Source organism: Mus pahari, chromosome 4 (genome assembly GCF_900095145.1).
Source record: "Mus pahari chromosome 4, PAHARI_EIJ_v1.1, whole genome shotgun sequence".
Lineage (NCBI taxonomy): Eukaryota > Metazoa > Chordata > Mammalia > Rodentia > Muridae > Mus > Mus pahari.
The window spans coordinates 110,990,891-111,008,454 of record NC_034593.1 but is presented as its reverse complement, the minus strand read 5'-3'; the positions used below and the strand labels follow the sequence as shown (position 1 = coordinate 111,008,454).

At 36.9% G+C, this 17,564-nt stretch overlaps 1 protein-coding gene across 4 annotated transcripts in view; it reads left to right on the top strand.

Annotated features, from left to right (window-relative positions):
- The window catches only part of Fnbp1l (formin binding protein 1 like), an 83,100-nt gene extending 66,349 nt beyond the window's left edge, over positions 1–16,751 (top strand). Inside the window, exons 11-17 of one of the 4 annotated variants that reach the window (XM_021195660.2) lie at positions 3,030–3,044; positions 6,287–6,396; positions 8,487–8,619; positions 9,142–9,236; positions 10,767–10,915; positions 13,162–13,320; positions 14,538–16,751. In XM_021195660.2, the coding sequence (XP_021051319.1) occupies positions 3,030–3,044; positions 6,287–6,396; positions 8,487–8,619; positions 9,142–9,236; positions 10,767–10,915; positions 13,162–13,320; positions 14,538–14,545 (669 nt within the window). In that variant the 3' untranslated portion in view covers positions 14,546–16,751. Of the gene's footprint in view, positions 1–3,029; positions 3,045–6,286; positions 6,397–8,486; positions 8,620–9,141; positions 9,237–10,766; positions 10,916–13,161 lie in introns of all 4 variants that reach the window. The other 3 variants (XM_029537285.1, XM_029537283.1, XM_029537284.1) reach the window with 3 other exon arrangements.
- Positions 16,752–17,564: the final 813 nt, after the last annotated feature.

Genomic DNA, 17,564 nt, shown 5'->3' with positions numbered 1-17,564 from the left:
TTTTTATTCTAAACTATTAAGACAATATGACAAACTTCACTGATGCCAGTAATAACAGACCAACCAGCCCAGTGTATTAGCGTCTCCTTCAACTCTTTTACCTCAGCTTCACTAGCTGTGTGTGGGTAATAGAGGCAGTCATGACCCTTAGAAAGGCTCCTCACAGAGAAGTTTATTCTTGTGTGAGAGGTTTATTTGGAATTTCTTTTGCCTTAGTTATGAGGTAGAATTTTTAAGTTGCTTCTCATAGAGAGACATAGTAAATTTAATTATATGGAAAAATTAATGCAATTTAGAACTATAAGGCCTGGAGAGAGAATATTAAATATGTAGCATTCTTATTGAACAATTTGCAGTTAGAATTTTGCAACAGCAGCACTTAAAAATTATCATCTTACCCATTATTAGGTTTATTTTCATATGTTGCTTTAAATTGTCACACATTGTTTTTATAATTCTGGAAAACTTAAATGTCCATATTTTAGGATTAGAGGACAGAACAGGGAGGAAAGTGTTTATCTTTGGGATTGAAATTTTTATATTTTGATTGATATTTCAAAGTTTACTTTTGATATTCAAATATTTTGAAAATTAATGCTAGAGATAGAGATGTTTTCTTTCCATTCAAGAATTCCACAAAGAATGTAGGCCTTAAAAACTGTTTTTTTTAACGTGTATTTACATGGATTTTCATTCCACTAAGCTAAGTGTAGGTCTTTGGACAGCTTCTAGCTGCTGAGTTGCACCTTCCGTTCAGAAGCTATTTTCTGTCTTGTTGGATATTGTGTTTCCTAAGTAGCTTTTCTAAAACACATACATATAATAAACATGTACATATGTGTACTTTCAAACAAAAACTGGTATACGTAGTCTTATAATTAAGGACTTGAAAAATGTTACATCAGAAGGATGATTTTGAGTTTGACAGCTGTGCCCCTAGACCTGTTCCGAGGGATAAGGTTCTACAGTTTCCTCTGATCTCAAGTTCTGAGTGGGTGTGTGGAAAGTACACCGAAACTCGACTGCTTAATACACAAATTAACACTTTTTTAATCTCCATAACTACTTTCTTTTGTTTTAGTAGCCATTCCCTTTTAAAGTAATAGAATTACCTAGCTTATAATAGGAGTCCATGTTTGTGTCTTAATTATACGTAATCCTACAGATTTCAGAATTCAGTTCCTGGGGTTTTGGCCTGTGTTAAGATGAAGCACACCTGAGTGTTTTCATTCCTTTACTTAATGTTAGTTCTCCTGTATTTTGCACGCTCTTAAGATGAAGTGGTTATATGAAATTTTTTAGTTTCTAAACTATTTCTGTATGAAAATCTGATACTTTTACATTGAACATATATTAAAACCAAATTATGTTGTTCTTATAGAGAACTTTTTCAGTGAGTTTAAATTTATTTTCTACTTAGTAAAACTAGATAAACTAAAATAGAAACATTTGCTATTTCAGCTATAATTATCCAATTTTCTCTAAAAGATTAAAATATAAATTAGGAAAGTAATTATATCATTCAGTAGTGAAAATTAGTATAAAAGATAAGGCAACTCAGTTAGCTATTTTATTCCTTGTCATATACAGTTTTGTTAGTGTTTAAGAATACCATTGATATCTTTTCTTAATTACATGGTTTTCTCACTATGAAATTTGTGATAGCAAAATAAAATAATTTTTTTCTTCTTTAAAGTACTGACAGTCTAAAGAATGTTAAGCGTAGTTTAGAAAGACAATGGATAGCAAATGTCATCTTTTTGTCATGATCATTAATAAACATGGCCAACTCATCAGAGATAAGGGGTAGATATTTTTGCTAGATATTTATTAAATTTCTTTAAAATTTTCATGTGAAAATTTTATCTGACATATATTATCTTTCCTTAAATAAATTATGATTTAGAAAACAGGGACTCTTGTTTGTTTGTTTGTTTTGTTTGTTTTTTTTAATGAGGGATACTGAAGATTGAACCCATGGCTTTGCACGTGTGAGGCAAACGTCCACCACTGATGTGTGTCTCCGGGCCCCTGCATGAAGGCATTTTAAGACTAGCTAAATGTGCTGATGTGCTGAGTGTGAAAATTTGTAAAGTTTGATGAATATTCTAGGCCACTGTGTGTATGTGCACTTGTGTATGTGTGATACATTCTGGGGCATTTGCAGAATCCTGGTGTCAGAATGGTGTGTGATATGTTGATTCATAAGAGCACCCATAGTTGATCTCTTCAGACTCTGCTCATGCCGTGTCTTCTGAAAGGGCAACTCGGGATTCTGGTTGCTAAAGGGTGAAATTGTAAATTTAGGGCTATTTTTCAGGCACGTTGATTTCAGAATAAAACCTAAAAAATAGAAAACTCAAAGCAAAACTCAACCTTTGAGCCTAATAATATAGAGAATTTGATACTGGGTACCTCACTTGTTATTTTTATTTTTAAAAAAATAACACCATAAGAATGTTACCCTTACCAAACTTTGATATATATAATTCCAAAATAGTGTTTGGATTATGAAACTTCAGGAAATCATGCTTTCTGTGAGGCATTGAGAAGGACATTGTGGATTTTAAAGATTTCATAAATTTCCATTTAAATGGCTAACGTTTGATCTTTTTCAGTTAGCACATTTCAAATATCAATGTTTCTGAAAATGAACAATGTGAGTAAACACCTTTACAAAATTCTCCTTAAGAGAAAATACACGACGGCAGGATGATGAACTTCTTTTGAGTTTTAGAAAATTTAGAAAATATCTGCCCATTATCGGTGTGTGCTTTCCTTTTTCTTTTCTTTTTTTTTTCTTTTCTTTTTCTTTTTCTTCCTTTTTTTTTTTTTTTTTTTTTGCGTGTGTGTGCAAGCAATTTGCTTTCCCAAATGTGCTTACATTTTTTTTTTTCTGGCATAATTGTTTGGATTGTAAAGTGTACATTATTTTAATATTGTAAAAGATATGGGTTATTGCATCTTCTGTATTATGATTTCATGTGAATAATTTACCATTTCTTTCTGTTTTCCATTGAACTATTCAGTGGTCGATGAAGATGGTAAGCCCTGTGTGCTGATCTGTATACTATACCAACATTAAATATTTCGAAGACATTGTTTGATTTAATTCAGAGCAAGTGTTAAAGTACATTCCACATTTCAACTTGTATGATTTTTTTCAAATAATTTAATCCATAGTCCAACATATGCCAATACCTTTGGGTGTCATAGATTAGATAATAATGTGATTAACTATCATCAACTCATCAAATTCTTAAATGTTATTGAATAGAGACCATGTAATGTCAAAGAGAATTAATTTTTTTAAAATTTTAAACCTACATGGTAGAGCAAAAGTTGATGTTTTACAGAAATAAAATTTAGAAATACACTTTTTAAAAAGTTACTTTCTTTAAAAGGTCATACAAATTTAATGTTTACTTTATCATAAGAATTACTAGGTTTTTCCAGAAAAGAAAAAAGTTTTGCTAATTTTATAATGGGTTTTGTTCTTTGTTGGGAAGCAAAGGTATTCTGTTTTGTGTGAGAGTGTGTGTGAGTATGTGTTTCCCATCCCTCTGTGTTTGAGGTGTTCCCGTATGCCTTTATTTCATACAAATTGATGGATTTACATTCTGAAGAAGAATTGGAGGCTTGCATAGAAAGCTATGTTCACAGATGTAGAAAGCAGATTACTGTTTTAGACATTTCTAGTTGAGACGTTTATAAGACAGGTTGTTAAATGCCTTGCATGGCTTTTTGAAGTTATTAGTAAATATAATGGAATTACTTCATGTTCTTATGTAAGAATGTATTACCGTGTTGAAATGAGATGTTAGGAGTGCACGTGTCTTGATTCCTATTGTTAAAATATTAGGTGTCAGTTATTAAGTAATAAATTCATTAGTGTTACACAGATATTTAGAGATTTACCTATTAATAATGACCAGTTATAACTCCCCCCAAAGACAGGTTGTTAAATGCCTTGCATGGCTTTTTGAAGTTATTAGTAAATATAATGGAATTACTTCATGTTCTTATGTAAGAATGTATTACCGTGTTGAAATGAGATGTTAGGAGTGCACGTGTCTTGATTCCTATTGTTAAAATATTAGGTGTCAGTTATTAAGTAATAAATTCATTAGTGTTACACAGATATTTAGAGATTTACCTATTAATAATGACCAGTTATAACTCCCCCCAAAGCCTATTAAACTGAAATATATGTTTCATTTCCTTAAACTATTTTCAGAATTATTTTTCAAAATAGAAAGTAAGTTATCTTTATACTGTTACATGATAGTATAATCCCTGGGGCCCAAATTAAAATGAATCTGGTAAATTACATTGGTCATTAGCTAGTAAGTTTAAAGGAATTTTATATAGGAAATTTTGCTCATTTAGTTTAGGTTTGGTTGATTGACAGTACCTGATATAAAAAGCCACTTAAACAGTGGCCCCACTTTTAGTGGTTGTTGAATGCCCATAGTCTATGGGCCACTGTGGAAAGAGTGTTGGAGGTACTTGTTATTAATTAATGGTATCATTTGATCATGGTTTTTCCTGTAAATGGGTTTCCTTTTGTTTAAAAGTAAATGACATGGGTGTGGAGAGGAGGCTTGGTCATTAAGACCACTAGCTGCTCTTACAGAGGACCCAGGTTCCATTGCCAGCACTCCCATGGTAGCTCACAACTGTCTGGAATTTAAGTTCTAGACAAAATCCTATGCTCTCTTTTGGCCTCTGCAGGAACAAGGTATATAGAGATAGATGGAGGTGGGAAATCACCCATTATTCAAATACAGTAATTAAAAAGTGAACAGAATGTCCTTGTAACTGGTAAAATTCAAGCTATTAAGCATCTGTTAAAGACGTAAGTAGACCAGAAAGAAAGAATGCAATTAATTTTGAAAGCTTGTCTCAGTAGCACTTAAAAAATTGAGAATAATACTCATATTCAACCATTTTGAGAAAAGTAAAGAATAAGTATTATTTTTGGAATTAATATACTAATACAGGTTATGTTAAATGGATTCAATAGTTAATAATGGTTCTCCTATAATCTATATAATGTAGCTGAATTAACAGTGACTAAAATGACATTTAAGAGGAAAATGGGACTGAGTGTGGTGACAGACACACTCCTGCAACCCCAACACCAGGAAACTAAGACCAGAACTGGGAGTTTAGGGCTAGGCTGGGCTACAGAGTGAGGCATGGGCTTCAGGAAAAAGACATTATGATAGAGAAATCTGCACCTTTATACTAACATGTAATTCACCGAGATTCAAAAGCATTAAAACCTTTCTGATGAGGAATGTTCCCTAAAGGACTGCATGGAGCCTGGGCATGGTGTCACGTGCTTATAAGGGCAGTACTGGGGACACTGAGGCGGAAGCATCTGAGTGTGAGTTACACACTATAGTTAGAGCCTGCTGTTTCACCCAGAGAAGAGGGAGACAGAGAAAATGGGTTATATGTGGTGGCGCACGCCGGCAGGATTTGCTGAAGGAGGCAGAGGCAGGAGGATCATGAGTTCAAGGCCAGCCTGGTCTACCAAGTGAGTTCCAGGACAGCCAGGACTATACAGAGAAACCCTGTCTCGAAAAACCAAAAAAAAAAAACAAAAAACAAAAAAAAACAACAACAAGAAAAAACAACTGAAGTCTGTCATTTGGTTTTACATAAGACCAGAAGTGTATTCCATGTGTATAATTTCTGATCTGTAGACTATACCTTTAATTTTTTCATGATCAGATTTTAATTTGTTTCCAAAGAGTGGTCTAGAAAATATAATCATTCAAAAACTAACTGCAGTATTGAAGTATACTTTAATTTGTTGTCTTCATGAGGTAAGTTGCTTATGTTGCTCAGTTATGAATCTCATATTTTTATTTAGCATATTCATGGCATTCTAAATGTCATGACGATCTTTTTCCTTAAGATTCTATGTAAGAGTACATACAAAGTAGTTAAATAATATAAGTGAGAATTGTTGTGTGTTCCCATTTTGTTGTTGCTGTAAGAAGACTTGTGTGTATTCATTTTAACTGTCAAGACTTGAAATAATGTGATAAAGTTATTAATTACCTATATCTGGTAAGATTTTTTTCCTGCCTATTTTCATGTTTTTATAAATATGAAATTTAAGCTTTGATCTTTGCTAATACAGCTATATAGATTTTTTTTTAAGTTGAGGCTAAATAAAAATAGAAGTTAGTTGCTTCATTTATAAAAAAGGTAATGTTAAAAAACAAAATATCTGAAAATGTCTTAATAATGATTTAGACTCTCTTTTCAGGGCCCAGCACTAGAAGATTTCAGTCACTTGCCACCAGAGCAGAGGCGTAAGAAGTTACAGCAACGCATTGACGAGCTTAACCGAGGGCTGCAGAAGGAAGCAGATCAAAAGTAGTGTTTCCTTGAGCCCCTCCCTCATTGCTCTCCCTTCTGGAACTAATGAATGATGTGTACACTGACACATAGAGTGCTCCCAAATCGTTGGTTCTGGCTGGGGGTAATTGAGTGGGAAGACTGCTTGCCTAGATTCATGAGGACCCGAGTTTAATCCTATCATTCCCTCAAATCCTATATCCCAATTGAAACACTTATTAAAATGTTTGGAATTTTTTTTATTTCATTATATATATGAGTGTTTGATATGCATGTATATCTATGTACCACCTGTATGCCTGGTGCCTGTGGAGGCCAGCAGACCCCTGGAACTGGGGTTAGAAATGGTTGTGAGCTTCTGTGTGGATACTGGGAATAGAACCTGGGTCCTCCGAAAGAGCAGTCAGTGATTTTTAACTTCTGAGTCATCTCTCCAGCCCTTGACACATCTTTGTTGATTTGTTTTAGGGAAAAGTACATTACCTAAACTAGAAAACATTATGGTTTACATAAAAGATAAGTAAAAATCAAATGTCAAGTTTTTGTTGGTTGGTTAGTTGGTTTTTGTTTTAATTATAGCATTTTGTTAGTCCCTCTTAGAATTCCACAAATTTGTAAAAACAAAACAGAAACCCAAAACATGGTAATTTGTTGTCAAAAGTAGTTTTGCCAGCACCAACCACCTCATCTATTTTATATACTTTTTAATGTATAAATTGAGTTCAGTATTGGTTGAGGGATTATTATCATAAGTACACATCAAGCATTTTACATGAAACATGTCATTAAATTCTTTAGCCATCCGAGGTTGCTCTTTCTGTATAAATGGAGAGATGGAGCTTGGTTAGAAATTGTGTAAGTGAGGTAATAGGATAAGGAAAAAAGAATGAGTTAGGGAAAGTCTTAACTACTTGTCCCATTCTGCTGGTAGTGGGGGTAGGGGTCTAGCAATTTCAGCTGGGTGATAGCACATTAGCAACTGTTCTAAAGGTCACCCAGCCTTGTATCTGAGGAGATCAGCAGAGGAGACAAGGAAAGTTGTTGTGAAACTAACTTGTAGATTCTGAGAGAGCTATAAAATTAATTGAAAAAGAAAAAGAGGTTTGGGTGAAAGTAAAGATTTTGCTTATGTTTTGTGAAAATTCCACATGGAAAGTGTCTAGGTGAGTGTGGAGCTATACATCTAGAACTTAAAAACATGGAGACAGACACTGCAGAATCAACTGAAGATCAAAACATTCTAAAGAGGAGTGTAGGATGAGATGAGAAAAACCTTGTCATTTATATAACAGACATTTAAAAGTTGAACAAAGAAGAAGCCAGTGAATGATTGATAAGAAAGCAGAGGTGAGGAGGAGGAGAAGAAAAGGAAGCAGAAGCCTTAGGTTAGGCAGGAACAGACTATGAAGGAGTACTAGTCAACAGTGTCGGGGCTAGCATCAGGGAGAACTGATTGGGCATAATCTCCGGTAACGTGACTAGAGAAGAGGAGGCAGGCTACCAGGAACTGGCAAATAGCTGAAGGGGGTGCACGGTTAAAGATGGTGTTACTATTTCCAGCACAGATGAGTAGGAGGAGAGTGATGCTGTGAGGATGAGATAAGGGATGCTGGCAGAATAATGCTAATAAAGAAATGAGTTTGCTCTAGAGCCAGGCATGGTGGCACAGGTTAGGAAGATAAAGAGTTAAAGGCCGGCCTGGACTATCTAGTGAGACCCTGTCTCAAAGCAAAGCAAACTAATGAATTTGGTGTGAGAAACAATGAAACCAGCAGTTTACTAAGGTCATTTATATATAAGTAATATATAATATAGTAAGACATGAGAAATGTTTCTGTTAGAAGTCTTTTAAATGTAAATACTCAAGCAATACACATTTTAAAAGTCTTTCCTTAAATTATTGACTGTATGTACATAGTCACACACACACACACACACACACACACACACACAGCCTTGCACAAATTGTCTTTAATTAGGATATATTTGTCCAAATGTAGAATTGTGACTTTTTAAGGTTCAGATAAACTTGACTCTCTAAAGATAAATGGAACTCTGAAAGCACATGAAGTGGATGTTTAATTTTGTGGTTTCCTTTTGTTTCTCAGAGAAGCACTCAACAAAATGAAGGATGTGTATGAGAAAAATCCACAGATGGGGGATCCAGGAAGTCTGCAGCCTAAATTAGCAGAGACCATGAATAACATTGACCGCTTACGAATGGAAATCCACAAGAATGAGGTACGTTTGTTAACTCAGCATTCTGAAATGAAAGTGCATTTTAAAATATTTTATAGACTTTATTGCGATAGTTTTGATTTTGACAGATATATAACAATATAAGTTTAAAATGTATGAACTGATAGTATCATTATTATGATATATAATTAACAAACTAACAGCCTACTCATTTTGTTATTTGAACTTTCATATGAAACTAAACATACTATTTTTAAAAATCAACTATAAAAGGCCAGGCAGTGGTGACCTTTAATTCCAGATTGAGACAGGTGGATCTCTGAGTTTGAGGCCAGTCCGGACTGAGCAAGTTCCAGGACAGACAAGAGTACACAGAGAAACTCTGTCTACAAAGAAACAAAACCAAAACAAGAAACAAAAAAGTCAACTATAAACCTAATCACTATATACATTGGAATAAAATTTCTCTAAGAATCATAAAGTCTCCACGTGCATTTAAATTCAGGGTTCCTTAGGAACTTTCAAACTTACTGACCTATCTGGTGTTTTGTCTTTTTTCTGAAGGCATGGCTCTCTGAAGTTGAAGGCAAAACAGGTGTAAGAGGAGACAGAAGACACAGCAGTGACATAAATCATCTTGTAACACAGGGGCGAGAAAGGTAAGGGTTTGTTCTGTTTAATTTTTATTTTTAACTTTAGTAATCATTTAATGTTCTTTTTTCTCAGTTTTCTCACCATTACTAACTTTATCAAATAACTTCTGTCTTTGAAACTGTTCTGTATATTAGGTAATAGTTGTAGGTAAAATAGGAAATTTTGTTCAATTCTAGTCTTATCACATTCATGAGCACCTAAGAATAAAAAATAACAGCAATATCACAAAACAATATCACAAAACAAAACAAGAAAAATACCAAAAAAACAAACCCTAGCAGGAACACCAGGGATGGGAGAGATTCCACTAAGGTGTATGTGGAGATGGATAGCTTATGACACCCCCCCCACCCCCAAAATGCTGTCAAATTGCTTAGAGTTTGATGAAGAAGAAAAGGAGTTACATCTTACTAGTTTGCACAGTTTTCAACTTAGCTTTCCTCAAGGTCTGCTTGTAAATGTTACTTGTGACATTTCCTCCTTAGTATGCTGTATTTAGTTTTGGTTTTTCCTATTGTAAGATAATCAGTAAACTGTGCTTCATCTTTAAGAAAATTTGATTGGCTTAATATCAAATATTGGTCTAATCATTACAGCATAATTTGAGCAGGCTCATTTTTTTATATTTCCTATCTCAATTTTCTAAAAACATAAAATGGAAGTAAAAATGCCCATTGTATCTGGTTGTCAGTGCTGAAGGAACTGGTGTAAGGCGTGTAATGGTAAAACCCTTGATCGTGTGCCTCCCGGCCAGCTGCTCTGATTCCAGAAAAGAAAAGAGAGCTCTAGGTCACTGGGCTTTGTTATTAGGTTAAAACCCCAGGTTAAGTGGATTTTTCTAGAATGTGTAATTTAAAATGTGGTTTTCTACTTACCTAGGTATGCTGCTAGGGTGTTGGAGGGAGAGGGGTCTGTGTGTGCACATATACCACACACACACACACGAAATCCATTTTTTTGGATTTTTTCTAACATACTAATTTCCTTTAATCAATTAGAATTCATTTTATTAGAATTTGGAGTCTTGGTTTTAAGCAAAATGAATTCTTATACTGTCTTGGAATAAAATTTTGCTTCATTAAATACTTTAAGAGGTAGCATAGATAATCTTCATAGAACTCAATTTTTTTCTCTACCTCTTGGCTATTCTTCCTCCTGAGCTAGATTTAAAGTTACATCTGATTTTTTTTTTTTTCTTAATTTTTTTTTTTAAAGCTTGCAGTTTTCCTCCAGGTTAAAGGAGAGAAAGAAGTGAGATTCTCTTAGGGCAGTCCTGGGCAGAGTCCTTCTGTCTGCTCTGCAGGACCACTAGTGAGCTGCTCGCCTACATGCACATGGATCTTTGAAGTGTTTACTTCAGGAAATTGAGTGAAGAATCATACCACATTCAGTTTGCATAGTTAATGTTTGAAAATAGGGCTCAATATAGAAGTATGTCACTGACACCTAATTTCTCCTGAGATCAACTTATAAATAATATACAAAGCGTTCTTGTGTTTGCAATACCTGATCAGAGATACTTAAATGGTTTTTAGCCCTGAGGGAAGTTACACCGATGATGCAAACCAAGAAGTTCGTGGGCCACCCCAGCAACATGGTCACCACAGTGAGTTTGATGATGAGTTCGAAGATGATGATCCCCTGCCTGCAATTGGACACTGCAAAGCTATCTACCCTTTTGATGGTATGATGATGATGATGATGATGTTTATTTCCTTAACATTCTGATGGCTTCCTCTCCCTCCTGTCGTCCCTTTCTCTCACCTTACCTCACTTCCCTTCCCCCCCCTTCCTCCTCAGAAAAGGAGAGGCTTCCCATGGATATCAGCCAGCCTTGACATATCAAGATGTAGAAAAATTAGGCATCTATTCTCTTGTTGAGCTTAGACAAGGCAGCACAGTTAGGGGAAGGGATCCAAAGGCAGGCAAGAGTCAGAGACAGCCCAGGCTCCCTCCCGTTGTTAGAACTCCCACAGACCGAGCTGTTTACGTGGTATATATGTGCAGAGGGCTTAGGTTCATCTCATGCATGCACTCTGACTAGCAATTCAGTCTCTTTGAGCCTCTCTGGGCTCCAGTTTGTTGATTCTGTAGGTTTTCTTGTGGTGTCCTTGACCTCTCTGGTGCCTTCAAACCTTTCCCCTCTTCTAAAGGACTCTCCAAGCTCTGCCTAATGTCTGACTGTGGGTCTCTACATCTGTTTCTAACAGTTGCTGGGTGAAGCCTCTCTAATGACAGTTATGCATTTATGCTAGGCTCCTGTCTGCAAGCATAGCAGAGTATCATTAAAAGTGTCAGGGGTGGACTCCCTCTCATGGCATGGGTCTCAGGCTGTAGTCTCTCCCTCTGTCCGCTCCCCTCCCCCCAACTTGATCCCTCCTCTTTCCATCCTCTCCCTCTCCCCTGCACAGTCCCCTCCCTGATGTGATGATCATAATATATAATATTTGGTAAAGTTGATTCTTCAAAGTCAAAAGTAAGTGATACTTTAGTATCCTTAGCTAAGTGGCTAAGTGATACATTGTCAGAAAATTACATTCCTGGTTCAGTAATTGTATAGTTTTGTTTTAACTGTGTTATAAATATATCCCCCAACACACATTTGCACACACAACTAAATTGAAATGCTGCCAGATCCTAACATGGATGATGACCTACAGCTCTAGATCCTAGATCTTACACTCACATGTGCATAACAGAGCTGTGGTAGCTTGAGCACATGGCCCAAGCCAGGAGCAAACAGCTTGTAGATGTCATTTGATACTCTCTGTTGTTGCTAATGGTAGAGAGGGGTGGGCATAAGGCACAGCTGGATGCTGTCTATTGTATGCTGAGTCTGTGGGCTTCCTGTCCAATAAGAGCAGAGCAGTGGTCAGGGCTGCTACTGACTATAGTGCCTTCTCCTGCGATGTGGTGGCTGGAGAATGGGCTGAAAACTGGGAAGAGGTGGTGTGGCTCTCTCTGCAGTCATTTAGTTTTTTCCTTCTCTAGGACTCTTAAAAAACAAAGTCCTCTTCAGCTAACAGAAGAGCAGAGTGACACTTCCATCAACAGTTATAAAATGTTCTGTAATTTATCACCCTTCTCCATGTGTTAGGGTTACAATTGAGTGAAATCTTTAGTTACTCTTTATTTTTAGAGAATGTATTTAAAGGGATAGGAAGATCTGTTAGTGAATAAAGACCCCTGCTGCCTTTCCTGAGGACCTAAGTTTGTTCCTGGGAATCCCCATGAGAAGAGAAGAGATACCTGAAGGTGTTCTGGCCGCCACACTTACGCCCTGTCACATGCTCGCTCACTCACACACACACATACAATATGGTTTCTGTTTTCATGTGTATGTGTGGTATACATATGTGCATGTTTACACATACATGTACATGGGTGCTTGTTCAAACGGAGGCCTGAAACTGATGTCAGGACTCATCCTCAGTTACTCTTTGATCTTATTCAAGAGTCTTTGAATAGAATGCAGAGCTTCCTACTACAGCTGATCTGGCTAGCCAGCTTGCTCCAAGGATCTCTTCTGTATATACTCTGTCTTTCACCCTCTCTCATGGGTACTATTTTCTGATTCATACTTCATCAAGTTTTTAGATAGGAACACAACTTAAATTTGGGAAAGGAATTAGAATTGTAAATTGGTTAGACTACCCTGTCACATTACATAGTTGCTGAGTCTGTTATGCAGCGGGTGATTGTAGCCCACCTCACAGGCTTATTAAGTAGTTCAGATGAGAATGTGTGTGATGAGTTGAGTAAACTAGAAAGCATCACAGAAAGGGTGCTGCTGTGGCAATCTGTGGGCTCTTGCATCTAGGGATGATGAAATGTAGTAGTTCATGTTTAGTAGTATGTTGTATCTATAACTTTTATTAACATTATTGCAATGCTTTAATGCTGCGTATGCTTTGAAAACTTTTCACCTAGGGCATAATGAAGGTACTCTGGCAATGAAAGAAGGTGAAGTTCTGTACATTATTGAGGAGGACAAAGGTGATGGATGGACAAGAGCTCGGAGACAGAACGGTGAAGAAGGCTACGTTCCCACAACATACATAGATGTAACTCTAGAGAAAAACAGTAAAGGTGCAGTAACTTATATCTAACTAACCAGGCAGTTTGTGCCATGTACACGTAAAACGACAACACATTCAACAGGTCAGAAACCCAAGTGTTAAGGCATTCTGATGCATTGTTCACTATGTGAGCTGAGTGCAGGCTTGATCAGAGTGTGAATACTGCCACCAGAAACTCTTTGACGCCTGTGATGCTGGTGTGGAAGCTTAATCGATGCCTTTTGCTTTCTGTCCTGCCTAAGTGTGTGTAAAGGATGTGTGCTTTTCTGCCTTATAAATAATAGATTTGATTATTAGGCGAGAATCATAGGTAGAATGTTCCCTGCCCCCTTCACCTCAGAAACAACAGTGACTTATGGATTAAAATAAACCTGCTCTGAACTGCAGAAAGCTGACTCTCAGGAGCTTGGACGTAATAGCTTCAGGTTCTAGGGAGAGAAGTAACAGTTGGATAATTAGGTAAAATAACAGTCATTTTCCTTGCTATTCTTAACTTGGCTTCCTAAAGAAAGAAAGTGAATACCTAGTATATAATCTATTTAATATGAGCACATCTAGGGATTGAAGCATAAGTCACCTGGTGGAGCTTGTATTCGGATAAAACAGCATTGAGACCTGAAAATATTTTCAGGTTTACTGGTAATTTTCAATGTTGTACAGAGTTTATTCCAAGCTAATCTTACGCTTGTACTTTTCACTTGAAAGTGTCTTTTAGAAATATCTCATTAGTGTTCATTTAGTTTCTGGCAGTTACTCATAGGAGAAGTTGAGTCTAACTCAGTGGAGGTAAAGGACAGTCTGGAATAAAGGAAGAAAGTGTGGTAGGCGTGTTCTTAGAGGGGAACAGGAGACAGGTGTTTTACTGAGATGAAGGAAGATCTCTACCACCGTTGAGGGCTTCGTTTTAGCTGGATTGTCGACTGTCAGAGTAGGTACCTCTTTTCTAATGTATTGCCAAAAGCATCTGTTGGAATTTGTCCAGTCAGGAGCTGTATAGTGTAGTTGTCATGTGACCACATCCTTGTTAGTTGAGTGAGGAGATAAAGGGAGAAGGCAGTAACACTGGCCTTTGATCATCTTGTGTTTCAGAGTTCTCTGGTGTGTTTAGTAACTGACTATAAAATGATTTTAGGTACATTTGGGACAGACACTTTAAACTGAATGCCCCTTTTGGTCTTACCAAAGGTCTTCAGTAATTGTTTTTTTCTTTTTCCTCCTGGACTGCAGGTTCCTGAAGAGGGTTTCTGAGGAAATGGGCAAGATGTTGAAGGAGGTTACATGCAGCTGCTTTGGGGGAGGGTATTAGAGTTGTCAGGCTGAAAGAGAGAGAGAAGCAAGTTGCATGAATGCATGCAGATTTTTTTTACTAACTTCATTAGCATTTCCATACATTAAAAAGTCATTCTAGTACCAGTCCTTAAATTCCTAGTCCACAGTTCACATAGAAGAAGGAAAAGAAAAGCCAGCAATGGCTGACCTCTTTTTTCATTTACTGATACCAAATCAGAAAGAATACAGAGCTGTCTTAAAGTTTGTCTTATTTTGGGCTGTCCATTAGGACTGTCATCTGATCAGCTCTGTTTAATTGGCTTCTAGACTTGTCGTCTGTTAGAGCCCTTACCATGTCACCGTCTGCCTGCACCACCTCTGTGCTTGCTTAACATCCTGTTGCATGTCTAGAGTGATCTGGGCTTAGAGTTTTCAGGCATGTCTCTGTAATCCCCTGTTCTTGTCAAAGCTTTGTTTCATTTTGCATTTGTAGTGCAAATCACTTTGTCAGACACCTCAGCACTAATGTTTCCATCTTAGTATTTGTGTATGCTGCTAAAACTTCCCCACTGCAAACATTCCAGTTTTGACATGAAGACATAGTCTGTGAACCTGAAGTATTTATGATAAGAAAAAGAAAACATCTCTGCTCTAGCCTACAGCCCAGTTAAAGACTCTGAAATATGACACATCTTCAGCACCTCAGTCTGGGAGAATCTGGTCAGCACTGAAGTCCTGGCATAATAACACCGAAGGGACTATTGTCAAAAGTCAGCTGCTTCCATTCAAATGCTGCCTTAAAATCGAGTGCCTAAATCTGTTTATTGCCAACACTACCACTACAGTATCCCACAAAGGGCTTCATGTGCCAGCTCAGTGCTCCGCCTCTAACTGTGGCACCTCCGCAGCTGTGATGTAGCCTCGGTAGGTGGCTTCTAGAGCTCTACCATGTGCAGTGGTGCATCTTCAATTCATGGATCAAACTAAAGACCTGTCTGAGTCCATTTTACTTTCATCGGTGTATTTATGAGAAGTTTGATGGACCTTCTCCCTTCATCTTTTAACGGGGTGGTAACGATCTCCTTTGATTATTTTAATGATGGTCTGTTTCCAAGTGACGCTTTTGTTTGAACCAGATAAAATTTAGTGAAACTTTGTAATGATCTATGTGCACTTTTACTTGTAAAATGGGAATTTCTGTATGTTTATACTTGTAAATACGATTGTCGTTAGTGCCCTCATTGCTCATGTGTCCTGCCGCGAATTTGTGATTCTGTTAATGGCTTGTATCAGAACTAATTTCTTAGTGGTCTTGTAACAGGGAGGTGGGTGGGGTGGGAGGGTTATTTGTACCACTGAAGCTCCATTCATTTTGTTCTCTACTGTTTTGAGGGGAGAAAGAGAATGTGAAATGTTCTGTGTATTATTGGATTTCAAGCAATATTTTAGAAACCGTGTGACTGCTTTAATAATTTTTTCCAACGCTATTTGAACCATACTACCAGTTATGCTAAAGCTGAATGACAATTGTGTGAACATGAATGCCTTCATAAGATCAAGGACACCACTGTTATGCAGCTGACATAGAGTATATTACCTTTGAGGCTAGTAAACTATACAGTTTTAGATATTAAATCTCGTTACAGGGTTATTTATATAATGTGACATTATTCTATACTGACAGACTACATGAAGTAGTTTTAAAAAGTAGTGCTATTTTTATTTCAGAAGTTAGCAATGAGAAGGAAATGTGACCTGGCTGTGTTTGTCTTCTGTACAAAGACTGACGTGCTTAATGTTTTTCTGACTAACAATCACAGAGGGCAAAGTTCAAAGCTTTCTTGTAAAGACTGTTCTTTTCAAGCTACTGTGTGTTTTTCTAAAGCTGGTGTTTGCTTCCATAGTAGGCAAGTTCCTTCATGTGGAGTAGTGCAACCTGTATATGGGTTATAACATTTGAAGACACTTGTACTTGCACAGTTTTTAAGTCATTCTTAAACCATTCTTAAACTTTGAACATGTGAGTTGTCTAAAAGAAATCTCTTAATTTCATAGTAATTTCCACTTTGTGCACATATTGATTTCTTAATGGTAAAAAGCCTTGTTTATGATAGTGTTCTCTGTTGAGAATATTTTCATGGAATAAAACAATCTTTTCATGGTCAGTTAAAATGTGTACTTACCTTTTACTGCTGCTTGAACCAAAGAGACGTGGAACACCTTAAATGTGATAGAGTCCAGGTAATAAAAGTAGATGCTAAGCTACTAAAGTACAGTAGTCTTTTGGGTAAACCATTTTAGGCACTTTATTCTGGTTTTTAGTTTCTTCCAAACTTTGCCAAAGGAAAGAATAGAGGCTTAATTAGGGTGAAAGTAAATCACCTGCATCCCTTGGCCTCGTCGTCTTCCCGAATCTATCTGTAAGAACTGTCTGTCTGGACCAGCAGTCTGATCTGGCCACTACACGTTGGCTAACCTTTCCTTCCTGACTACTTGCAGAGCATCCATGCTTCCTGGGAAAGGAGAATTCATGGAAAGAGAACGTTTACTGTGACTAGTGGCAAATTATCTGTAAGTTTCAGGAAGTCTGATTTCAGAAGAGTCACTCTTAAAAGGCAGTTGCCTAACCATGACTGCAGGTTTTCAGAAGCCCAAAGGGAATTAAACTTCAGGAGAGCTTCCGGGCGGTGAGAGGCTGGGGTTTTAAGGTGATGAAAATCAGCACCAAGCTTGGAAGTAGACACACGCAGAGCAGTGAAAATAGCATCAAAATGGCATCAGGGTTTACAGCTTATAAAGGAATAGAAGTTTAAAGGAGGGGTCAGGGGAAATGTCTGAGACAATGAGTAAGGTGTTTAACTGAGTGAGCTCAAGGAAGTCAAATCCGGCTTTATAACAACACTTAACAGAAGGAGGAATCTAACCCTGTGGAGACGACATCACTGTATTAGTCAGGTTTTTCTAGAGAATCAGAACCCATGGAGT